The sequence below is a fragment of the Delphinus delphis genome, chromosome 1 (assembly GCF_949987515.2).
Source record: "Delphinus delphis chromosome 1, mDelDel1.2, whole genome shotgun sequence".
Classification (NCBI taxonomy): Eukaryota; Metazoa; Chordata; class Mammalia; order Artiodactyla; family Delphinidae; genus Delphinus; species Delphinus delphis.
The window spans coordinates 138,412,641-138,439,038 of NC_082683.1; the positions used below are offsets into that span (position 1 = coordinate 138,412,641).

The 26,398-nt window shown below is 40.6% G+C and overlaps 1 protein-coding gene across 3 annotated transcripts in view; it reads left to right on the forward strand.

Moving 5' to 3' along the window:
- The window catches only part of RGL1 (ral guanine nucleotide dissociation stimulator like 1), a 277,771-nt gene that overhangs the window by 127,218 nt on the left and 124,155 nt on the right, over positions 1-26,398 (forward strand). The window contains exons 1-2 of one of the 3 annotated variants that reach the window (XM_060035208.1): positions 18,496-18,666; positions 19,621-19,731. The exons of 1 other annotated variant lie outside the window; for it this stretch is intronic. In XM_060035208.1, coding sequence (XP_059891191.1) covers positions 18,640-18,666; positions 19,621-19,731 — 138 coding nt within the window. In that variant the 5' untranslated portion in view covers positions 18,496-18,639. Of the gene's footprint in view, positions 1-18,495; positions 18,667-19,620; positions 19,732-26,398 lie in introns of those variants that run through there. One more of the 3 variants, XM_060035202.1, reaches the window with a different exon arrangement.

The following is a 26,398-nucleotide window of genomic DNA, read 5'->3' on the forward strand; positions in this document are numbered from 1 at the left end:
TACATTGCCTTTGTAGTCTTGACATTTCCGTTTCTTACGTCATAAAGTGGCGATAGTAATACCTCTACTTTTGGGAGTTGTTGTGAGGATTAAGGGAACTGATGCATGTAGAATCACTTTGTAAACTGCAAAGTGACAGAAAATGTTAGTGATTACCAATGCAAAGGTATTCATACCTGCAAACAGGTGACAATCATGCTGTAGTAACTAAATGGTACAAAATTCTGACCTACCCCAAGAAGGGATGTGAATCTCAAACAAACCACCAGAGCACGGAGGAACTTGGACAGCCTACGCCGGGTGAAGTTACACATTTCTATCAATATGACTCATGGAGTGCTCTGGTGAGAGAGTGAGCCAGAGGGGCAGTGGGCACATGTGCCCAGGTGGTGTGGCAGGGCTGGGTGGCCTCCTTCCCTCTGCCTGGTCTGTCATGGCCTCACATTTGACTCTAAACTTGGACTCATACTTTTCCTTCTGCTCGGACTGCTCTCTCCTTCGTTCCTGCCCTACTTCCCTTAAACCCCCTCCCTGCCACCTAGAAATTCTATTCCTACTTCAAGCCTCCTTCAGGAGGCTCACAGCATTCACGCTCTCTAAATTTCTTTTTCTTCCCTCAAAAGAGATCCCACTCTTCTCTCTCATTCAATGATCAGGGGTAGCACCAACACCGAGTATTTCCAAGGTGGACTTGCAAGAGGTCCTTCCATCCAGCCTGTATTCCTGCCCCCAGACAGGGGTCAAACTCTTACCTGGGATGTGCTAGGATGGCTGTTCTAAGCGGAACAAACTGCAGCACTAGCATTCTGATTTGGAATTTGGAGTCTATACAGTTCCATAGAAGCCCACAGTCATGCCCTTCCCTCTTGCCTGCTTACTTAGGTCATTCCCTTGTTTGCCTTCCTTACTTAGACCCGGGACCAGGATGTGCAATCAGCACCTTACACACAGTGTGTGCTCTGTTAAAGTCATTAAAATAGTTATTTATTTACCTGACCCTTCACAGAGGATTATTTGAGGGATTATGTGATTATATAAAATAAAATAAAACAAGACATGCTTCGTGTTTCCAAGGGACATACATCCAGTTAGTATATTTTACTATTACGCCAAATTAGTGCTCAGAAAGTGAAGCTATAGTGCTACTTCTTTTTTAGGAAAAACGTGTAGTACCATTTGGTACAAAATATTTGGCATGTTTTGTGAACTACGGGGCCATGCCTAGGATTCTATTTGGTCTGTGATCCCTCTAAGTCCCGGGTCTTCCCCTATTCTGTTCCTTCTGCCTGGATTGCTTTCTCCTCCTCCCCCATCCACTTCTTCTACTACTTCTAAGTCCATCTCATCTTTCAGAGCTCAGCTTAGAGATCATTTTCTCCGGGAAGCGATCCCTAAATCCTATAGGCTCAGCCTCTATACTCCAGTAGCAACCCTTCTCTCCGCATCTGTCGTATTGTAATGTACATGGTTTGTTCTGTTTCTCCGTCTAATCCATTAGCACCAGGAGGCAGGTACCACAACTGTCTTGTTGAAAGTTATTTCTGCAATGCCTAGCACAGTGCCTGTGGTGTAGTGAACACTTAGTCGATATTCATCGCACGGGAGTTCATAAGTAGGTCAAAGAATCCCTTTCAGAGCCCAGAACAATTTCAGAATCAGAGTGCACGAGAGTCAATCTCAGAATATTATGATCTAGCCTTTGGCTAAGTGACTTTCTTACCTCTAATGATTTCTGCTCTACTTAACAGGTATATTAAGATGTAGCTTTGGCAACTTGTAACAGGGAGTCAAATTTACAGTAGTTTAAACAAGAAGGAATTCTATTTCTCTCCCTCAAAACAGTCCGGAGATAGGCCATCCAGGACTGTGACGGCAGCTCTGTTCTGTGAGATGGTACAGCTGGGCTTCCTCTGTCTTGCTGCTCCACCATCCTAGGATGATACCCTTCACGTGGTTCATGGTGACAACAAAATCCTAGGAGGTCCAATTTGGTCCTGGAATCCTGGGCACCTATACCCACAGTGAAGTTAGTTTCTTTTTGGTACTGGAACTGATTCTAGGACCTTCTGGATCCTCTTTGGGCAGCTTGAGTCTGGTGTGGATTTACAGGGCTAATCAAATTGAGGGATTTCCCACCGCTTGCCCAATGTCCACTTTACCCCCGAGCCTTTTCAGGTGGCAAAGACCAAGAACTTAGCCCGAGTCCTATGCCAGGAAAGCCAGCTGGTCCTCCTGCTAAGGTCATGAGCGTCAACCAAGGGGGTGTGGTTTCCTGAGGCTGAGGACACACTGACTTCGCAGCAGGGCATCCCGGTAAGTTAAGGAGAGGAATTCCTTTGAATAATGTGAAATACATTATCTATTTGGCTATAAGTAAAAGTATGTTACTTATTTTGTTCTAAGGCTGCTGTATAACTTACAGTTGCACCGTCATTTCTTTATAGTGCCTTTCTGTTGGGTTTATGTTATTCCGGAGAGAAATCATTAGATTTTATGATTAAGGTTCAAGATTAAGGCCAACCTACTCTATCAATTCTCTTATCCCATAATACATACACACACTCAGTTCAGACAGACACTCCCCCCCCCCTACATACACACACAAAATCTCTGGATGAAAAGGGGAGAAAAACCAAGGTAGACAGCTTTCTAGAGCATCAGCTGTTCTTCTATCTATAAGAAGCTGAATAAGCCAAGGTTATGACTCCTCCCCTTCTCCTGCCCTGAACTAAACACAGTTTCATTCTATGGACCTTACTTCATGTCCTAGACAAAACGGGATCAGTATGGGTTAGTATGAGTTGATTCTGCCAATTTAACAGGAAAATAACAAGAACCAAAGATCTGTCTAAATTTGTTCCTGGCAAAGGCAATATTTGAGATATTTTTTATTTTTAAAAAGATATTATCTAATTGATACACAATCCACAAGTAGCTCTCTAAAGTGGTAAAATTCACTTTCCTTTGTGTTTTTGTGTATCTCTGTGTGAGTAGTTACTGTATTTGCAGGATTTTGGTTAATTATTGTGAAAGTTGTATTTCCATTATATATGTTTTTCTTTTCTTTCTGCCTTCTCAAAAGTTCTCCTTTAAGGCAGAAACTTTCCATTCTTGGTTTCATCCAAAAGACAAATATTTCTGGGAAAACACCACATTTAAGCTATTCAGCAATTCTGATGTTATGTAACTGACCACACTAAGAGGTTCAATTAACTTTGGTTACATTTTACTGAAGAGTGTCACAGAATAGAATAACTGGTGATAATTAAAAAAAAACTTTTGGATGTTTTTAAACAGGGAAAATCCTTTTAAATGTGTGTATCGTCCTGTGATAATGAGAGAAGGTAGATCTTTTGTCATTTGAGGTATTCTAAAGCACACTGAACTGTATTCCAAGACTGATTTTAGTGTGTTTGAGAATTATTAGTGGCAGTAAGTTTTCCTTTCAGCGTTAGTTTCCATAACCCAAGCTCTCCCAGTTTTCCTTTCCCCCTTGCTCTTGTCTCTTGTTACTTTTGATTGGTCGTCTTCAGCTGTGGGTACATTTTGAGACAGTTTAGACACTGCGTCTCTTCCACTGAGGAAAAATCATGTGCGTTCATGGTTTCAAACAACTTCCTGTAAGTACTAACTTGCAACTCACTTCCTTCATTTCTAGTCTTTATCTTTCCTTCCTCTCACTTCAATATCTCTATTTTCTTTCTCCCCAGAACTGAACTGATCATATTTTCCCCCATTTTCTCTTTATTTTCCCATTTTCTCTTTATTTTCACGTCTCCACCACAATCCCAGTGTCCCAGTCTTAAAACCCTGCAGGTTTTTTTTTTTTCTTTTCTTTCCCTCCTCATTTACTTGCAACATGCTGCCTATCCTCAAGTTGCAGCATTTATTTTTCCAAAATATCACTCAGACTCATTTCTTTATTTCAAAACCCTTATCTCAGCCTAGGTGTTACTTATTTGGCACATACATGACTATAATAGCTTCCTATCAGATGGCTCTACCTCTCTGCTTTCTTCCCTCTAAGCTATCCTTTGGACAAGTATTAGAATCATCTTGTTCACACTCTTTTATCATTTCAATTTCCTCTTAAGAACAATTCAGGAATCTCCACCAACTACCTTCTTTATCCAAACCTCATTTCCCTGGACTACATGAGCCACTTTTCCAAGCAAATGTTATCTTTTGAAGCTTTCATGCTCTCTACAGGAAGATCTTCCTTTCTTCCTTCCAGTTCATATTTTTCTTTTCCTTCAAAGCTAGTGGTTAACACAGTCTTAATAAAAACCGTAATTATCTGCAAGTCCTTTAAGGGTGCTCACCACGTGGCTAATTTTCTCAGTGTCCTCTCAGAGACACATTGCTCAGTGTGCCCTGTTCTCTAAATCTGTACCTGCTGGTCTGTGGCTTCGTAAAGTCATTTTTCGTTTATTCCCTTTGTTCTTTTTCTGCTTTTAGAGTATAAGCAACTTTAAGATAGAGGTAATATCTAAGATTTATTTATATTACTCAGCAACAATTAAGCATTTGCTGAATTTACAGCGTGACATTCATCTATGTATCTATCAGTAAATCAAATAGTTATTTATTGAGCATCTACTATGTGCTAGGCACTGTGTGAGGTGCTAGAGTACAGAGATGAGAAAAAAACTAACATTACCTGTACCTTCATAGAGTTTGGGGGAAATCGATATTTATCAAATAATCATACAAGTCAGTGAAAAATTACAGCTGTGATAGAGCTACAAAGGGAGAAACATGGTGCCATGAGAGCACATAAGAGGAGGATTTAGCCCAAGTGGGAGAGGAGAAGAGGGAGGGATGTTCCCCAAAAGAGGGAATCACATGAGTAAAGGCTCTGTGATGTGGGGAGCCAGATATGTTCAAGACATTGAAAGAAGACTGGGGTCACTGAGTCCAGAGAATGTACATAAAGTAAAGTGGAAGGGGCCCACCTGGGCAAGGCCTTATAGACTATGAAAAGGATTTTGGTTTTTATCCTTAACAATGGGGAGCTACTGGAGGGATTTAAGGATAGGAGGTGATGGTGTGGTGATTGGAAAAGATTACTCTGATCCCTGTGTGGAGGTAGTTTGAGGTGGGAAAGGATACAGAGCACAGTATTTTTCTGTGCCATGTAGCAACTCAGTAAATGTCGCTCATTGACTAACCAGTTTGTGGGGCTTATGGTTCTTTGTAACATGAAGTTTTAGCTTCAGGCTGCAAAATCTTGAACTACTCAATCTATAGATCTGATTTTTAAAGTAGTCAGTCTCTTGTAGCTTTTGCAATATGTTAACTTGACACCATCATCATCGTCATCAACATTATTAACTATGGTGCCAAAGGCTTGATGTGGATTATTTCATTTAACCCTCACTATGAGCTAATGAGGAAGGTGTTTATATCCCTATTTTTTATAGACTTAGAGATGAGATCTTGCCTCAGAGAGAAGTGATGGATCAGGACTCAAATCTAGGTGTCTCTGACTACATAGTCGTCATTCTAGCTACTATGTTCTAACAGGTCTAATTTAGTGGGGTTTTCAATACTACTTCAATACCATTATTATGGAAAAAGGAGGTTCCTTTAGCCCTGAAACAAGATACAATTTGGCTAATTGCACAGTAACTCCTTCCAGAATCTTGGTTAAAGCCCTTCATGGCATCAGGTCACCTGTCTCCCATTTTGTAGAATGTTTTATTGTATGTCACAGAGACCTGGCATTATGTCCAAGCTGATTGTTCTCTGTTTTGATCTTTTCAACCATGTGAACACATTTCTGGATGTCCTTTTTTCTTTACAGAAATCTATAATTAGATGAGCTTATAATGCTTATTAGCCCAAGTTACAAATAGTATTCCAGTAACCAACTTCCTCCTCAGGAAAGCATCATCAACAATTAAGAGTAACCACAAAGGAGACCTTCAAGATGGTGGAGGAGTTAGACGTGGAGATCACCTTCCTCCCCACAAATACATCAGAAATAAATCTACATGTGGAACAACTCCTATGGAACACCTACTGAATGCTGGCCGAAGACCTCAGACTTCCCCAAAGATATATATATATATATTTTTTCCTTTTTCTCTTTTTTGTCGGTGTGTATGTGTAGGCTTCTTTGTGTGAGTTTGTCTGTATAGCTTTGCTTTTACCATTTGTCCTAGGGTTCTGTCTGTCTGTTTTTTAGGGTTTTTCTTTTAGTATAGTTTTTAGCGCTTGTTATCATCGGTGGATTTCTTTTTGGTTTGGTTGCTGTATTCTTTCTTTCTTTATACTATTACTTAAAAGTTTTTTCTATTTTTCATAATTAAAAAATTTTTTTTACTTTAATAACTTTATTTTCTTTATTTATTTTCTTTCTTTCTTTTTTTCTACCTTTGCTTCTGAGCCGGGTGGCTGACAGGGTCTTGGTGCTCCAGCTGGGTGTCAGGCCTGTGCCTCTGAGGTGGGAGAGCTGAATTCAGGACATTGGTCCATCAGAGACCTCCAGCTTCCATGTAATATCAAATGGCGAAAGCTCTCCCAGAGATCTCCATCTCAACACTAAGACCCAGATCCACTCAACTACCAGCAAGCTACAGTGCTAGACACCCTACGCCAAACAACTAGCAAGACAGGAACACAACCCCACCCATTAGCAGAGAGGCTGCCTAATATCATAATAAGGTCACAGACACCCCAAAGCACACCACAAAACGTGGTCCTGCCCACCAAAAAGACAAGATCCAGCCTCATCCACCAGAACACAGGCACCAGTCACCTCCACCAGGAAGACTACACAACCCACTCAACCAACCTTAGCCACTGGGGACAGACACTAAAAACAATGGGAACTACGAACCTGCATCCTGCGAAAAGGAGACCCCAAACACAGTAAGTTAAGCAAAATGAGAAGACAGAAAAACACACAGCAGATGAAGGAGCAAGATAAAAACCCACCAGACCTAACAAATGAAGAGGAAATAGGCAGTCTACCTGAAAAAGAATTCAGAATAATGATAGTAAAGATGATCCAAAATCTTGGAAATAGAATAGAGAAAAATGCAAGAAACATTTAACAAGGACCTAGAAGAACTAAAGATGAAACAAGCAATGATGAACAACACAATAAATGAAATTAAAAATACCCTAGATGGAATCAATAGCAGAATAACTGAGGCAGAAGAACAGATAAGTGACTTGGAAGATAAAATAGTGGAAATAACTACCTCAGAGCAGAATAAAGAATGAAAAGAATTGAGGACAGTCTCAGAGACCTCTGGGACAACATTAAACATGCCAACATTTGAATTTTAGGGGTCCCAGAAGAAGAAGAGAAAAAGAAAGGGACTGAGAAAATATTTGAGGAGATTTTAGTTGAAAACCTCCTTAATATGGGAAAGGAAATAGTCAGTCAACTCCAGGAAGTGCAGAGAGTACCATACAGGATAAATCCATGGAGAAACATGCCAAGACACACATTAATCAAACTATCAAAAATTAAATACAAAGAAAAATTATTAAAAGCAGCAAGGGAAAAACAACAAAAATATACAAAGGAATCCCCAAAAGGTTAACAGCTGTTCTTTCAGCAGAAACTCTGCAAGCCAGGAGGGAGTGGCAGGACATATTTAAAGTGATGAAAGGGAACAACCTACAACCAAGATTACTCCACCCAGCAAGGATCTAATTCAGATTCGATGGAGAAATTAAAACCTTTACAGACAAGCAAAAGCTAAGAGAATTCAGCACCACCAAACCAGCTTTACAACAAATGCTAAAGGAACTTCTCTAGGCAGGAAACACAAGACAAGGAAAAGACCTACAATAACAAACCCAAAACAATTAAGAAAATGGTAATAGGAACATACATATCGATAGCTACCTTAAATGCAAATGGATTAAATGCTCCAACCAAAAGACATAGACTGGTTGAATGGATACAAAAACAAGATCTGTATATATGCTGTCTACAAGAGACCCACTTCAGACCTAGGGACATGTACAGACTGAAAGTGAGGGGATGAAAAAAGATATTCCATGCAAGTGGAAATGAAAAGAAAGCTGGAGTAGCAATTCTCATATCAGACAAAATAGAATTTAAAATAAAGACTGTGGGCTTCCCCGGTGGCGCAGTGGTTGAGAGTCCACCTGCTGATGCAGGGGACATGGGTTCGTGTCCCGGTCCGGGAAGATCCCACATGCCGCGGAGCGGCTAGGCCCGTGAGCCATAGTCACTGAGTCTGCATGTCTGGAGCCCGTGCTCCACAACAGGAGAAGCCACAACAGTGAGAGGCCCGTGTACAGCAAGAAAAAAATAAAATAAAGACTATTACAAGACACAAAGAAGGGCACTACATAATGATCAAGGGATCAATCCAAGAAAAAGATACAACAATTGTAAATATTTATGCACCTCAATACATAAGGCAAATGCTGACAGCCATAAAAAGGGAAATCGACAGTAACACAATATTAGTAGGGGACTTTGACACTCCACTTTCACGAATAGACAGATTATCCAAAATGAAAACAAATAAGGAAACACAAGCTTTAAATGATACATTAAACAAGATGGACTTAATTGATATGTATAGGACATTCCATCCAAAAACGACAGAATACACTTTCTTCTCAAGTGCTTATGGAACATTCACCAGGAGAGATCATATCCTGGGTCACAAATCAAGCCTTGGTAAATTTAAGAAAATTGAACTCATCAAGTATCTTTTCTGACCACAGTGCTATGAGACTAGATATCAATTACAGGAAAAATCTGTAAAAAATACGGACACATGGAGGCTAAACAATACACTACTAAATAACCAAGAGATCACTGAAAAAATCAAAGAGGAAATCAAAAAATACCTAGAAACAAATGACAATGAAAACACGACAACCCAAAACTTATGGGGTGCAGCAAAAGCAGTTCTAAGAGGGAAGTTTATAGCAATACAAACCTACCTCAAGAAACAAGAAACATCTCAAATAAACAACCTAACCTTACGCCTAAAGCAATTAGATAAAGAATAACAAAAAAACCCCAAAGTTAGCAGAAGGAAAGAAATCATAAAGATTAGAAATGAATGAAAAAGAAATGAAGGAAACAATAGCAAAGATCAATAAAACTAAAAGCTGGTTCTTTGAGAAGATAAACAAAATTGATAAACCATTAGCCAGACTCATTAAGAAAAAAAGGGAGAAGACTCAAATCAATAGAATTAGAAATGAAAAAGGGGAAGTAACAACTGACACTTCAGAAATACAAAGGATCATGAACGATTACTACAAGCAACTCTGTGCCAATAAAATGGACAACCTGGAAGAAATAGACAAATTCTTAGAAAAGCATAACCTTCTGTGATTGAACCAGGAAGAAATAGAAAATATAAACAGACCAATCACAAGCACTGAGTTTGAGACTGTGATTAAAAATCTTCCAGCAAACATAAGCCCAGGACCACATGGCTTCACATGCGAATTCTATCAAACATTTAGAGAAGAACCAACACCTATCCTTCTCAAACTCTTCCAAAATATAGCAGAGGGAGGAACACTCCCAAACTCATTCTCCGAGGCCACCATCACCCTGATACCAAAACCAGACAAAGATGTCACAAAAAAGAAAACTACGGGCCAGTATCACTGATGAACATAGATGTAAAAATCCTCAACAAAATACTAGCAAACAGAATCCAACCGCACATTAAAAGGATCATACACCATGATCAAGTGGGGTTTATCCCAGGAATGCAAGGATTCTTCTATATATGCAAATCAATCAGTGTGATAAACCATATTAACAAATTGAAGGAGAAAAACCATATGATCATCTCAATAGATGCAGAAAGAGCATTTGACAAAATCAACACCCATTTATGATATAAACCCTCCAGAAAGTAGGCATGGAGGGAACTTACCTCAACATAATAAAGGTCATATATGACAAACCCACAGTGAACATCATTCTCAATGGTGAAAAACGGAACCCATTTTCTCTAAGATCAGGAACAAGACAAGGTTGCCCACTCTCACCACTCTTATTCAACATAATTTTGGAAGTGTTAGCCACAGCAATCAGAGAGAAAAAGGAATAAAAGGAATCCAAATCAGAAAAGAAGAAGTAAAGCTGTCACTGTTTGCAGATGACACGATACTATACACAGAGAATCCTAACGATACTACCAGAAAACTACTAGAGCTAATCAATGAATTTGGTAAAATAGCAGGATACAAAATTAATGCACAGAAATCTCTTGCATTCCTATACGTTAATGATGAAAAATCTGAAAGAGAAATGAAGGAAACACTCCCATTTACCACTGCAACAAAAAGAATAAAATACCTAGGAATAAACCTACCTGGGGAGACAAAAGACCTGTATGCAGAAAACTATAAGACACTGATGAAAAAAATTAAAGATGATACCAACAGATGGAGAGATATCCTATGTTCTTCGATTGGAAGAATCAACATTGTGAAAATGACTATACTACCAAAAGCAATCTCCAGATTCAATGCAATCCCTATCAGACTACCAGTGGCATTTTTCACAGAACTAGAACAAAAAATTTCACAATTTGTATGGAAACACAAGAGACCCCGAATAGCCAAAGGAATCTTGAGAGAGAAAAACGGAGCTGGAGGAATCAGGCTCCTGGACTTCAGACTATAATACAAAGCTACAGTAATCAAGACAGTATGGTACTGGCACAAAAACAGAAAGATATATCAATGGAACAGGATAGAAAGCCCAGAGATAAACCAACGCACATATGGTCACCTTATTTTTGATAAAGGAGGCAAGAATATACAATAGAGAAAAGATAGCCTGTTCAGTAAGTTGTGCTGGGAAAACTGGACAGCTACATGTAAAAGAATGAAATTAGAACACTCCCTAACACCATACACAAAGATAAACTCAAAATGGATTAAAGACCTAAATGTAAGGCCAGACACTATCAAACTCTTAGAGGAAAACATAGGCAGAACACTCTATGACATAAATCACAGCAAGATCCTTTTTGACCCACCTCCTAGACAAATGGAAATAAACCAAAAAATAAGCAAAGGGACCAAATGAAACTTAGAAGATTTTGCATAGCAAAGGAAACCATAAACAAGACAAAAAGACAACCCTCAGAATGGGAGAAAATATTTGTAAATGAAGCAACAGACAAAGGATTAATCTCCAAAATTTATAAGCAGCTTGTACAGCTCAATATCAAAAAGCAAAGAATCCACTCCAAAAAATGGGCAGAAGACCTAAATAGACATTTCTCCAAAGAAGATATACAGATTGCCAACAAACACATGAAAGGATGCTCAACATCACTAATCATTAGAGAAATGCAAATCAAAACTACAATGAGGTATCACCTCACACCGGTCTGAACGGCTATCATCAAAAAATCTACAAACAGTAAATGCTGGAGAGGGTGTGGAGAAAAGGGAACCCTCTTGCACTGTTGGTGGGAATGTAAATTGATACCGCCACTAAGGAGAGCAGTATGGAGATTCCTTAAAAAACTAAAAATAGAACTACCATATGACCCAGCAATCCCACTACTGGGCATATACCCTGAGAAAACCATAATTCAAAAAGAGTCATGTACCACAATGTTCATTGCAGCTCTATTTACAATCACCAGGACATGGAAGCAACCTAAGTGTGCATCAACAGATGAACGGATAAAGAAGATGTGGCACATATATAGAATGGAATATTACTCAGCCATAAAAAGAAAGGAAATTGAGTTATTTGTAGTGAGGTGGATGGACCTAGAGTCTGTCATACAGAGTGAAGTAAGTCAGGAAGAGAAAAGCAAATACCGTATGCTAACACATATATATGGAATCTAAAAAGAAACAAACAAACAAAAAACGGTTCTGAAGAACCTAGGGGCAGGGCAGGGATAAAGATGCAGACATAGAGAATGGACTTGAGGACACAGGGACGGGGAAGGGTAAGCTGGGACAAAGTGAGAGCATGGCATGGATATATATACACTGCCAAATGTCAAATCGATAGCTAGTGGGAAGCAGCCGCATAGCACATGGAGATAAACTCGGTGCTCTGTTACCACCTAGAGGGATGAGATAAGGAGGGTGGGAGGGAGATGCAAGAGGGAGGAGATATGGGGATATATGTATATGTGTGGCCGATTCAGTTTGTTATAAAGCAGAAACTAACACACCATTGTAGAGCAATTATACTCCAATAAAGATTAAAAAAAATATATCTTCAAGTTGAAAAAAAGGAGTAACCACCAACAATTGATAAACTATTAGTTGAAAAGTGTTTGTCATCGTGGCCAGAGTCCTGTGCCTTTGGCCTGCCATCTGTTGAGTGCTATTTATGTTTCTTCTGTCTCCATTTTCTGCCCCCAAGGGCAGCCTCTACTCTAGTTGTAGTAGGTCCAACTAAAATTGACTTGTCATTTGCTTGCCTAAATAAAAAACCCCTAATAGAGAATTGAAAATTTTTAACTTATACTTCATAGTATCTCTGTGATAATTAGTAAAAATCACTTTGGGCTCTCAGAAGATAGAAGCAACTGTCTACTGCTTTACGAGTGTTTGGAGGACTGGCCATCTGTAAACAAGCATGGCTGGCTCCTTACTTTTTGCAAAGCAAGGTTGAAAGTTCAAGCAAAGAGTAGGTGAATGGGGGCAACCCCAGTTAGCAGAGCTAGAAACAACCATAGCACGATGCCTGGCTGATAGCGGGAAGCTGAAGATGGAAAGTTAATGAGCAACACAGCCTATAAGCCTTAAGAGTAGGGAGAAGCATTTCATAGGGTCGCTGGGAGGATTAAGCAGTTTGCATTTTGACAAACCTTTGATATTGTTGGGGGAAGGAGTTGAGAAGCAAATAAGTAACTTATTTGCTTATGTCCTCCACCAAACTTTTTTTGGGGACCTACAGACAGCTAAAGGTATAGTTTGTGAATAAAATGTTGCAAAATGGCTATTGTCAATTCCATTCAAAAGTGGGAAAGGTTTTCAAACTTATCTGTTTAGGTGAGGTCTTTAAGGAAGTAGAAGCAATATGCACTCAGCCGTCCTAACACATGGAAGGAGAATCCTGACCTCTCAATTATTTAGCTTTTTTCACTTCGCTGTTGTTGTTATTATTATTACTAGTGCTCTCTTAGGACTGTTTTCCTCTATACTTTTAACTGGGAGCAGGATATCATAGGCTGGCATTGAGTTTGAGGACAAAGCCATGGCCTTCCCATTTCATACCATCTTATGCTGATATTGCCATCTTTAAGGCAAGTTCTTAACTACTTATTTCCAAGTCCAGCGTCTGTTATACTTGCACTGCTCTTACTTCTCTGTCATGCAGTACAATCTATTACCTAAGCAGACATCTAAAGAACATGCCGATTGCAAACCAAATGCAGTAAATGAATACAGAATTACATTAAAGGGAAAGAGTGTGGGGTCAGGGAGGGAAGGAGATATATTTTTATTCAAGGGCCCCTATGTTCCAAGCACTCTATTAGGTGCTTTATATAGCATAGTTTATTCTGTTAGATACTTTATATAGGATAGTTTTTTTTTAACACTCATGATAAGCATGAGAGGAAACAGATGAGGACACCAAACCTGTGAGAAGTGAGGGTCAAACTCTTGGTTGACACATTGTCTAGAGCTGGGATTCAAATCCTGGCTCTTCGATGCCAAATGTCTCATCATTTACCCAGGCACATAAGTATTACTACATGTCAACCTACATGCATAAGTATACTGTCATAATTTTTATATTTTTCATTTTTTTCTTGCAGCCAGAGATGTAGAAAAAAATCTAGAAAAGTATGGTATCATAGAAGCCAATGAATAAATAAATGATAAATGGAGTATGTAAACTACGTATTTCCACTTCTAGATAGATTCTCTTAAAGAATCTGCACACCAGCTTCTTACGTTTGCTCTTACAAGTTCTGTATTTATCGGCTCTGCTGAAACTGTAGAGCAAGAAAGCTTTTTGTTTTTTTCCTTTAGTTTGGGGTTCTTCCACACCTCTTCCTTTTTCCTGTTATATCCTAAGAATCTTCTATTGCTACTGACTGTCAGTCATCACCAAATATGGCAACATAAAACTATTCCTAGCAACATCCTAATGCTTTAAGTATAGATCTTTTCTGATCTCCTTCACCTCCCCCTCAACTTTAACAAATTTTCAAGTGTACAGTACATTACTGTGAACTATAAGCACAATATTGTACAGTAGATCTCTAGCACTTTTTTTTTTTTGCTACCATGCAACAAAACCTTTATCTAGCACTTTTTAATCTTGCGTAACTGAAACTCGATACATATTGAAAAGCAGTTCCTTATTTCTCCCTCCCCCCCCCCCCCCGCAACCACCTTTCTACTTTCTGCTTCTGCCACTTTGATTACTTTAGATGCCTCATCTAAGTGGAATCATGCAGTATTTGTCCTTCTGTGACTGGCTTATTTTACTTAGCATAATGTCCTCCAGGTTCATCTGTGTTCTCACACATACAGGATGTCCTCCTTTTTTTTAAGGCTGAATAATATTCCATTTCCTGTATATACCACATCTTCATTTTTGTTTTTTTTATATTAACTTTTATTGGAGTATAGTTTCTTTACAATGTTGTGTTAGTTTCTGCTGTACAGCAAAGTGAATCAGCTATATGTATACACATATCCCCTCTTTTTTGGATTTCCTTCCCATTTAGGTCACCACAGAGCATTGAGTAGAGTTCCCTGTGCTATACAGTAGGCTCTCATTAGTTATCTTTTTTATACATAGTAGTGTATATATGTCAATCTCAATCTCCCAATTCATCCCCTCCTTCCCCCCCTGGTATCCATACGTTTGTTCTCTACATCTGTGTCTCTATTTCTGCTTTGCAAATAAGTTCATCTGTACCATTTTTCTAGATTCCACATATAAGTGATATTATATGATATTTGTTTTTCTGTCTTTCTTCACTCTGTATGACAGTCTCTAGGTCCATCCACATCTTTGCAAATGACACAATTTCGTTCTTTTTATGGCTGAGTAATATTCCATTGTATATATGTACCACATCTTCTTTATCCATTCATCCATTGATGGACATTTAGTTTGTTTGCACATCTTGGCTATTATGCATAGTGTTACAATGAATGTGGGAGCACTCAGGTCTCTTTGAGATCTTGACTTAAATTCTTTTGGATAAATACCCAGTAGTGGGATTGCTGGATCATATGGTAGTTCTATTCTTAATTTATTGAGGAACTTCCACATTGTTTTCTGTAATGGCTGTACCAATTAACATTCTTACCAAGAGTTTCCTTTTCTCTACATCCTGGTCAACATTTGTGGGGTTTTTTTTTGTCTTTGGTTTTTTTTTTTGTTGTTGTAGTTTTGCTTTTTAAAGTAATGGCCATCCTAAGAGGTGTGAGCTGATATCTTATTGTGGTTTTGATTTGCATTTCCCTGATGATTAGTCACGTTGAGCCTCTTTTCACATAATGTTACCATTTGTACAGCTTTGGAGAAATTTTTTTTAGGTGCTTTGCCCATCTTAAAATTCAGTTATTATTATTATTTGGTATTGAGTGTAGGAGCTCCTTATATATTATGGATATATATTACGGATATTAACTGTTTATCAGATATGTTGTTTGCAGATATTTTCTCCCATACCATAGGTTGCCTTTTCACTCTGTTATAATTGTTTGCTCTGCAGAAGCTTTGTAGTTTCATGTAGTCTCACTACATGATTTTGATGTCATATCCATGAAATCATTGCAGACACCAATGCTATGAAGCTTTTCCCCTATGTATTCTTCTAGGAGTTTTATAGTTTCAAGTCTTATGTTTAAGTCTTTAGTTTATTTTGAGTTGACTTTTGTGTATGGTGTAAGATAAGTGTTCAATTTCATTCTTTTGCATGTGGATATCCAGTTTTCCCAGCACTGTGTGTTGAAACTTGTCAGAACTAATAAATGCATTGAGTAAAGTTGCAGCATTTAAAATCAATATATAAAAATCAGTTGCATTTATATACATTAATAATGAATAATCTGAAAATGAAATTAAGAAAACAGTCCCACTTACAATAGCATTGAAAAGAATAAAATGCCTAGGAATAAACTTAACCAAGGAGTTCAAAGACTTGTATGCTGAAAAGTATGAAACGTTGCTGATATCCTTTTAACAAAACTTGACCTGTTCTCTAAGGGCCATGCTAGATCATGGGTAGATTAATCTGGTAACTAAATTCAAACTTAGTTATAAATGGCTTACTGGTTTATCCTTCCCACATATTGACCAGAAGTATTTTAACCCAAAAGTATGTGTAATAAGGTAATACTGACTTGAGCTGCCTGCATGTGGAATATTTTAAAATAAATATTTAAAAATTATAAACTGCAACACTTGATTGCTGTATCTAAAACCAACCTTTCTTTGAGGATCAACATTTGGATAAAATCACGTACATTATCAGGTATAAATACAAGTAGTCATTCAGAGAAAACCTCTCTGAAATTATTCAGCAAGAAGACATCATTTTAGATTTCCCCACATTGCATACATACAACTTTTCAGTGAGTCTGGGAAAATGCAGTTTGGGAGGAAGTGCAGTAATAATGAGGGAATGGAGCTTTTTCTGATCATGTGCTAGGTGTTTTGTATATAAGTTCCATTTAATCCTTTTTCAAACTCTATGAGATCGATGTTTGTCCCATTTTACAGATAAGGAAATGAAAGCCCAGGGAAGTAGCACCCAAGTTCACTCTTAATGTAAAACCAGGATTTGAAGTTGCATCTGCTGGAAGCCTGTTTTCCCCTTACACACCAGGTGACCAGCCTGGGAATTGGTGGAGTAGAGAGGAGGCTGAGGAGATATGAAACCTGAGTGGAGCCTTGTGAGTTATAAGCTGCCCTGTCCAGGAGGGCTTCCCGGGAGGGGCGTGGTTGAAGAAACTTCTCGATATCCCTGGAGTGGAAAACTGAGAATGAAATTGCTTTGGCAAGCTAAAATGGTAACAGAGCTCTCTGCCTTAAAAATCAGGTTAAAATAGTGGTGAAATTAATCTTATGGGTTCCTTAACTGTCCCCAGGTGCATCTTGTGTACTTCAAGATCACTGAATAGGGGTGGTCCTGGGAGCTGAGGATGGCTTAAGAAGCAGGGAGGTAAGTCTTCCACACCATTTCCTCTGGACACTGGGGACACTATCCTGGTGGTCACAGAAGGGTCTAGTTTATGCATTTTTTTTTAAAAAATAGAAATGATCACTTCCGTTTTATAAAAAGAGTGTCCTGTCTCTCCACAGTTACTGAGCCCCGTAGGTTCTGGTTGTATGCGGGGAACTTTGCTGAGTGACTTGAAGATGTTCAAGTGTCCAAATTGTTTTTTCCTTGATATGGCCTCACTGTCATTTATTTTGCTCTCCTGGGTACATCAGTACACTTGATTCTCTAGCTTTTCAGTTCGTAATGTATTTATTATTAACCAAAGCCCAGCCTTATGCCTTAGCATGGCAATTAGTGAGAGGCCTTTCTTTAAAAAAAATTTAAAGGCGACTAAATTCATTTAGGGCTGAATAGTATAAAAGACATGAGCCCTAAACGTTTTTGCAATTGGCATGGAATTGTCACGTGTCAAAGTTTGATTATATTATCATCTGGTATCTTGCTGTTGATTTACTTTCTGTTAGGACAAAACTCCCTCTGGCAGTCTCCTCATGAATGGCTCTTTCCCTGCAGTTATTATCCCACTGTGTCCCTACAGTACAGACAACTCAACCCATGGTGATGAGTCACAAAGACTCACAGAACCTCCGGGGCCACTGGTGGCCCCATTTCCAAGCTGTCAGTCTCAGCAAAACCCTTTCCTGCTTTGTCCCTTTCCCTCCCACTGTGGCCAGTTACAGTTGGATGAGCCTTATCATATGGGTGGTAGAAAGAAGTCCAGAGCCATTTCCTGTTGATGGTGTGCTGATGCAGGACAGGGGCAGCGCTTGGGCATGGGTTTTGGAATACTCTCTGACCAATTCTTTTCTTGTCCTAATGAAAAACTTCTGGGCTTCTAGTATTGCCACTCCCATTGGGGTCGCCCTGATTGAATCTAAATTCAATAGGTAACAGGCAGATAATAGACGTTTTTCTGACCGCCTCCTCCCATCCTTTTTTGCACCTCCCCTTCCCCCTTTATTTCTTTGAGCGAAGGAAAGGAGAAACACACTTGATTCCTCATACCACACCCAGATCTTTTTTGGCACCTGGTGGCCAATCAGGAAAACCTGATCCACTTGAAAGGGTAGTTGTCTGCCGATCACTATCAGAGCTGGAGAAATCACTGCGCGCTAAGCTAACTTTATCCATGGGATTTCAGAGATGGAGAGTGTGCTCCTAAGCACAAACAGGAAAGCCTGACATCACGGAGCGGCGGAGTGGCGTGGGGAGGAGTCTGCGGCGCCCTCGCTCGCTCGCTCGCCGCGCTCCCTTTGTGGACGAGTCGCGCGCACCGGCGGCGGCGGCGGCGGCGGGCGCGTGTCTGTGCTGGGTGCGCGGCGGCCGCGCGGGGCCGGGGCTGGAGGCGCCGTGGCTGAGCCGGGCGGGGACTGCGTTCGCCTGGGAGCAGGGCGCATCATGCCGCGTCCACACACCGGAGAGAAAACTGAGAATGAAATTGCTTTGGCAAGCTAAAATGGTAACGAGAACTCTCTGCCTTCTCCCGAGGCTGCTCTGGTGGGGAATCTCCTCCCGCTTTCTCTGGGCGGGTTTTGGACTCACTCGGAGTGAACGGAACAATCCGATTCCAGACTTGAGAGCTAAAGCTTTCTCCCTCGGCTTTCTACGCCTTCCTCTCTGCGTGTCTTCTCCCTTTAAGCCATACTTTCTCAGCAGTTGCCTTTGGTGTGTCTGGGCAGATGTGTGTCAGCAAAGGAAAACTTTTAAGGCAAAAGGACTGTGAGTCTGGGTGAACCGCGGAGCGCTTCTGTGTCCCAGCGGCTCTTTAAACAACACAAACTTCGAGTTTAGGGAAACCCAGGGGGTCGCTGCACACAGTTGACGTGTTGCTTTTTCTGCACATGCCAGATTATTTGACGGAAATGAAAACTTTCTACCTCCCGCTAACTTTGTGGGTTCCAAAACAATAAGAGGAGAAAAAGACATGCGAAGCATTTCACTCCAAAGGAGCGAGCACTCTTGGCATTTTAAACACTTGTTTGTGGCAGAGTTTAAAATGTAGTTTGCTCGAATAACGGAGCCACTTATAAAAGGACAACCTTTTTCTGCAAATGAATTATTTTTCCTCTCACTTGAGGAGGAAAAGTTAATCAGGACTAAACCCCACTTTCTTTAAGAAGAAGAAAAAGACTTTAAAAAACTATTTAAGATATGTGAGTGAGTCTAGGAAAAATAACTAAATGGAAAAGCCCGGGGATCCTGATATCAGGAAAGGGCTGGGGGCCAAGAAAATCTCAGCATTCCCTCTATCGCAATGTGTCTTGTGTTCCTCTGATTGTAATATTTATTTTGAACAGCCCATCTTATGCCCTGAGTGCTGTTGTAAGCAGCAAAGCAGCTGGGATAGATTGTGGTTAGCGGAGAGGAAAAAAAAACCACTCTTTTTCTTTCTCTTTGTCCCATCTCCTGGCAGAGCTCGATTCAGGACTGGGGTGAAGAGGTAGAGGAAGGAGCTGTGTACCATGTCACCCTCAAAAGAGTCCAGATTCAACAGGCTGCCAATAAAGGAGCAAGATGGCTAGGGGTGAGTAAAGCTGGAGAGATTGTGAACTTTGGACTTGCAGTGTCTCTTGTTCTGTGAATATCATTATTATTTAGCAGAGGCAGGCTTTTTTTTTTTTTTTTTTCTTCTCTTTTGGCCTTAAAAAGGAAACCACCAATGACCAAGTGCTTGCACTAGCAGTACCGGTCTCTTTTTGTACTTACTGTTTTCCAAAGCATCTCCCTTAGGTTTATCAATAATTCAGAACCTCTTAGAAACATCTTGAGGTATTTGACAAATAAAGTGGGAGTGGAGTGGCAGAAAGTGACACAGAGTAACAGGACCAAAAAATAGCACTGTGTTAGACGAGAGCCATTTTGCCCAGATGGCATCCTTTTCTCTCTCTGTCTTCCCCACTCTTGATGCTGACAGCCCCTCTCCTACTCCTGTACCTTTACCAAGTACCCAATGTGCTCAGGGGACCTGACATTCCAAATCTGCCTCCTATGGGGGATGGCAGATTTCCCACTGTTCATCCTTTCCAGAGCCTACGAGGAGGCAAATGCATGCTTAGTGCCCACGACTTCATGAGTAGAACGCGTAGAGGGCTGGGTCTTTGGAGAAACACAGCTTCCATAAACGAGATTTTTTTCCACTGAGATTTTAAAGTGATGGGTAAGATCATGTGAGTTTTTCATTATCTCCTAATGGATCCTTCAACATATCCCAGCTAAAGGGGATGTGAGGAATGGAAAGCTCGGGCAAACAGTGCTCCTTGGGCAAACATCATCATGTGGAAGAACGAAGGAATTCTTCATCTGGAGGTAGAAGTAATCACCAGAGAGCAGTGACAGATGACGCAAAAAGCCTAGGCGAACAGAGAGGATGGAGTGTGGTTTCACCTGGCCTTATTTTGGCCATATTGAGGCTTCACAGCTGATGGGCCTGAGAGCAATGAAGATTATGCACTGGCATCCAATCTTTACTGGCTTTGGGTTTCAGAAAATTCAGTTTTTTTGAGCAGAAATCAAAGGTCGGGTGTGAAGGAGGACAGGAAACAAAACTACCCAGGACTTTGTGTTAAGACTAGAGGCAGCACGTGACTTGCAATTCCTGGAGTTTAAGGCAGGATGGCCAGCAGCAGTGATTTCCTCTGCCATGGGTCTGCTGGGCTGCTGACACAGGCGTTCACTGCTTTGGGCTTCCCCAGCTGTTTCAAGTCAGGCCCTTCATGCTCCGTACTTGGGGTTGAGGTACCGCCCACTAGGGCAGTAAATTGTTAGTGGCATCTGCAGGTGTGCTCTGGAGAGGTCGGAACCTTTCCTTTGAAAACCTGAGGTCTTCACTTATCCAGTAGGTACCTTACTTGGAATATGATTTTGAAATTAATTAGGTGTATCACCAGCAGACCTGATAGGAAAAGCAGAACTAGAGTTCTGACAAGTCATCACTTTGTTTTTGGTGGTTGTATTTATTGCATTTTATTTAAATGTGGTATTGATGTGGTTTGGGCTGAGTATTTCAAAATGATTCACAAGTTCTGAAGCAGCTGCCTTCAAAAAGGTCATTACATTTTCTGATGCCAGGTTGTTCCTCTTTTATAGTAAGACTGATGTTGCTTGGGCGACAGTTTTAAGTTTTTGGCCAAACACAATAGCGGTGAATGAGTAAGTCATGGAGAAATGGAGGGGTTAACTCTGGAGGTCCCAAACACACGAAGTATGGTTCATTTAGATGTTCCCAGTTATTTAGTTATTCTCACTGACTGTTCCGTTCACTGGACTCCTCTTCTCTCCCCCTCTCCCAGAGTTCTCATATTTATACAGAGTTCAGAGTTGGTTCACCCTGGATTTAGCGGTAGAGCTAAAATATCAAGAGGGAAATATGTAAAAAGATTGCTTCTAGTTGATGGAGGAATCTGTCCTCAGAAGCCAGTTCCTAGGGACTCTCCAACCCAGATCCCCCTTGTTTTCTTATCTTAGGTGTCCTGTTGGGAAGCACTGTTTTTGTCCTTGGAAATTCCAGATTTAATTAAATGTGACTCAACCAATCGAGCCATAGCAATTACAAAGCCTTTCTCTTTAGGCCGTGAGTGGCTTCTCTATATTTGTTTTTCCAGTAACCCTTTCAAAATTCTTCAAAGCAACCATTTTATTTAGTGACTTATTATTGAAATATAGTTGACGTACACTCTGATGTTAGTTTCAGGTGTACTGCATAATGATTTGACATTTGCATTAGCTGTGAAGGGATCACCATGATAAGCCTAGTAACCATTTGTCCCCATACAAAGTTATTGCAATATTGTTGACCATATTCCTCACGTCAGAGCAACTGGTTTTAGAGTGAACTAGAGGCTGAAGTGAGGTGAGGGTATATCGAAATATGACAACAATTTCTGAGGAAGGTAGTATTGTGATTATCTCTTTCTTTCCACATTAGGAATAAAGGTCCAGAGAGATTAAATTGCTTGCCAGGGTCACACAGCTAGGAAGTGGTAGAGGCTGGATTTGAACCCAGATGTTTAGTTCCTTGCTGCTGGGAGCTGCCTGGGACCCTAAGGCTGTTTCCATAGTGGTGGAAGAGAACTTCAACTCAGAAGAACAAGGATGCTTATGATGTACTTTCCCCCCTAGATATTGCAGCTGGTGCAAGACTTGAGCAACACACCTTTCTTTTCTTTATGTTTTGAATGATAACTTGAGCTGCAAATTGAGATATTTGTTGTGAAGATGTGTATCTTATGATAAGCTCTCCATCTTGAGTGTACAAAGGGTCACACACCAAAGACGTGTGGGCTTATGTAGCACCTGAGGGTGGGCACGACTCTCACTACATGTCAAAAAGCCTAAGTGACTGAGTACGATGTTTGTAGTTTCTAGTACTCAGATCACAAAACAGAATTAAGATCCAGTTTGGGAATGATAGCAAAATAATTGCACATCCTTAGATGTGAAGTATCATACAATCCAAAAACATTTGGGACATTCTTTTTTGTTTTCTTTGTGAGATTTTGTGTTCAGTTGATCTTTTGAAGAAAAACCCTCTGTCTTTGGTCGTAAAATATTCAACCAACTACCAGGCTGGACTTACTGGTACAGCAGCTGCATCTTTGTGAGGTTATTTTGGGCAACTTTGAAAAACTAAATATTATTGAAACACTGACCCAATTTTTTCCTTTACAATAACATCTTAGACTGGGATAATTTTACCCAACTATAGCCCTCAAGGAAAAATCGTTCTGATTATGTCAGAGAATCATAAAATCTCAGGACTGGAAGAGACATTAAAAAGTAATTTTATCAGGGCTTCCCTGGTGGCGCAGTGGTTGAGAATCTGCCTGCTAATGCAGGGGACACGGGTTCGAGCCCTGGTCTGGGAGGATCCCACATGCCGTGGAGCAACTAGGCCCGTGAGCCACAAGTACTGAGCCTGCGTGTCTGGAGCCTGTGCTCCGCAACAAGAGAGGCCGCGATAGTGAGAGGCCTGTACACCGCGATGAAGAGTGGCCCCCGCTTGCCACAACTAGAGAAAGCCCTCGCACAGAAATGAAGACCCAACACAGCAAAAATAAGTAAATAAATTAATAAACTCCTACCCCCAACATTTAAAAAAAAAGGTAATTTTATCCAACCATTCAATTAGCTTGTAGAAAAATTTCAAGTAATTTTTGGAAGAGCAAATGGTGAAAAGTTATTTTTCTTTGGTCCCAGCATTGTGATTGTACATTGACAATGATGTGTAGAAACAATTCAAGAAAATATCAGTATTCTCTGGAAGCAGGAAATGTCCCATTTTAGGAGGAATACTCAAATGGACAGAGGAAAAGGATCCCACTGTTAGGGAAGGGGCTTCAGTGTCAAGAGCCCATTTTGCTGTCTTCGGAATATGGCAGCCTCAGGGTTCAGAAAAATGTATCAAACACAAGATAAAGTCAAAGTGGGGATATTTGTTTCACAAGCACGATTGGTAGTGCCAGGTCACCTCTGCAAGGTTTGTGGGGAGTGGAATGGTCAGCGGATAGTCAAGTGGTTTTCTCAGTTCTGCGCTTCTGTGGCTGCGTGGTCCTTATGGGGAGGCCCCAGTGCCTCCCTGCCCTGCGTCCTGTATTTATCACACTATCTCCCACAGAGGCCCTTGTTGGTTTGAATTGAAATACTTGATAGCTGGGAGGCTGGTAAAGATAGTAAAATAGGACAGGAGAAAAAAGAATGCATTTAGAAATAAAAGGAACTGGAAATCTGTTATAGAACCCAGTGGGTTATATGAGTGCAGTGGTAAGATAACCACTTGTCACATCTGAATGGAGAAGTTTGACCTCACTTTGATGCAGTATTTGGATTGACTCTACCTGGTGTTTCCGTGGCATTGCTCTCCATATTGCCTTTAAATGGCACACAGTTCCCTGAGTTTCGGCGAACTTCACTTCTGGGAAGCTTCTCCGATCTCCCGAGTCTGGAGGAGGTACCCCTTCTGCGCGTTCCAGAAGCATTCTCTATCTCTCTGTGATACGTTTACCTCACTCTGTTGTAATTGCCTGTTTATGTGTATTTCCCATTAGACTGTAAGCTCCGTGAAGTGAGAACTATGGCCATCTAGTTGGCAGACACTCAGTAAGTGTTTGTTGAATGAGCGGATCAAGCTCCATGCCTTTCTGCGAGGCAAATATTGTCTTGATAAATATGAATGTATGGTTGCTCCTCATTTAAACCCAAATCAGCATGAAGATGTTAGCTTATAAAGAAAAGGAGGAGTGCATGGGAGTGAGAAAAACTAATTAGCTAATGATTACAGCTATCTTACATCCTTTCTGTAACAAAGCAGGGCACAAACAAAGGTAGTGATTATTCAATTTAACAACAACACAAAAATCAGGGCAGTGAATTAACTAGACAATCCCCCAGTGCCTTTTAAAGGCGAGCGGTCGGATAGTATTGAACGTTGAAGAAAGAAAGGCAATGCACGAGTTAGTGTTGGCAGGCGTTACCATTATGTATGGTCAGAAGGCTCAGGAGCAAGGGTTTTAGAATTGTAAGGAGATAAGCCCTAGAGGAGCCCTCAGTTTACAGTCTGTCATCCTTGTTTTCATCTAGGAATACAGGCCCTCGGGTTGCATTATTCCTGTCTATCGGAGTGTTTAATTTAGGCTTTAGAAAGTAAATTCCAAAATTTAGCAACCATCTGTAAATGAAGCAACTGATATATTTTTCATTTTGACCTTGGGAACACGTTTCTAAAATAATCCAATAGTACAGCATGTGGCGTACACCAATCAAGAAAATATGGTCAGTTTCAATTGCCTGAGCTATCGTTATTATGTTAAGTCCTTTCACTGCTTTCAGAATCTTTGGGGGTCTTTGTAAGGAATATTTAGCATGTAACCCAAGAACATCCATTTCAGTTCAGCAATCCTGGGGACAGTCAGCTGAGTGCAAGATACATGTCTGCCCCCAGCAAATACATAACAGTGTAACTATGAGTCACATTAATTCCTTATGCTTAAAGTATACATGCTGTTAAATTAATATTGTAAGCATATTTCATTGTTATTTCTGTAAAAGCATAAAGAAAACTTCCCTGGAGTTTTAAATTTAGAAAGAAAAGTAGAGCAATAAAGTCGATACTGTGCCTTTTCCCCTTTAGCTGGAATTCACCACTGCCCCATCCCACTAATTTTAGTTTCCTTTGTCCCTGACGTGCATATCCTTGTACGTATCCCCCTTCTACGTAATCAGAATCTTGTAGTGACTGTCTTATACATTTTACATTAAAATGTGCAGTAATAAGCTGACATAAATAAAACGTTTAAGTTTCTACCAAGATATACTTTTTACAGAAAAAAAAAGATTTCTGTAAACGAAGCAAGGCAAGTATCGGTTAAATGGGGGGAGATGAGGAATGTAGCTTTATTCTGTGAGAGAAGCTCAGCTTAGCTCGTGTCTGGATTGCTGATGGGTGTGGTTATCCCCACAGAGTCGATTTGGAATCTGGAGTTCGGGGCAGTTTCTGGGTTGTTTGCTAGTGAAACAGCCACTGTGAACTCCCTGGCTGCTGTGGCCTATCTCTGTATGGTTCTGTCATCTGCATTTGAGTCTGCTAACCTCACCTTCGATAGGATTCATTTATCAACAGCCTACTTTATGCCAGACACCACGTTACATCTTGGGAATCCAAAGTAAAGCAAGACACCCCTTGTTCTTAAGGAAATTTCAGGTAGTAGGGGAGACAGGAACGGAAGCTAATTACCATATACTGCGGTAGGTGTGATCAGTGCTGTGTGAGAGATCTGCACTGGGTGTTAGGGGAACCCCAAAGGGCGGCATATAAATCAGATGGGAGTGGGGAGTGGGCACTCCGGGAAGGCTGCACGGAAGAAGGGCCCTTTAGTGGAGAGTTGACGGATGGTAGGAGTTAAATGAGGGTGTGTGGGGCACAAGAGACAGGCATTCCAGTCAGAGAGCACAGCATGGGGAAAAGCATGGGGGCCAGAGGTGAGAGCCCTGTGTGAGGCTCAGCCTGGGGAAGGGGGAAGGGAGAAGGGGGAAGGGCCCCTGCTGGAGGACTGATGGGAAAGGAGGCCAGAGAGCAAGACTGGAGCCATGTCTGTGCTAAGCTGTAGAACCTGCTTTGTCCTGAATACTCTATAGTCAGCACTAAAGGGGCTTCAGCTGAGTGGGGTGATCAGATTTGCATTTGAGAAAGATGACTG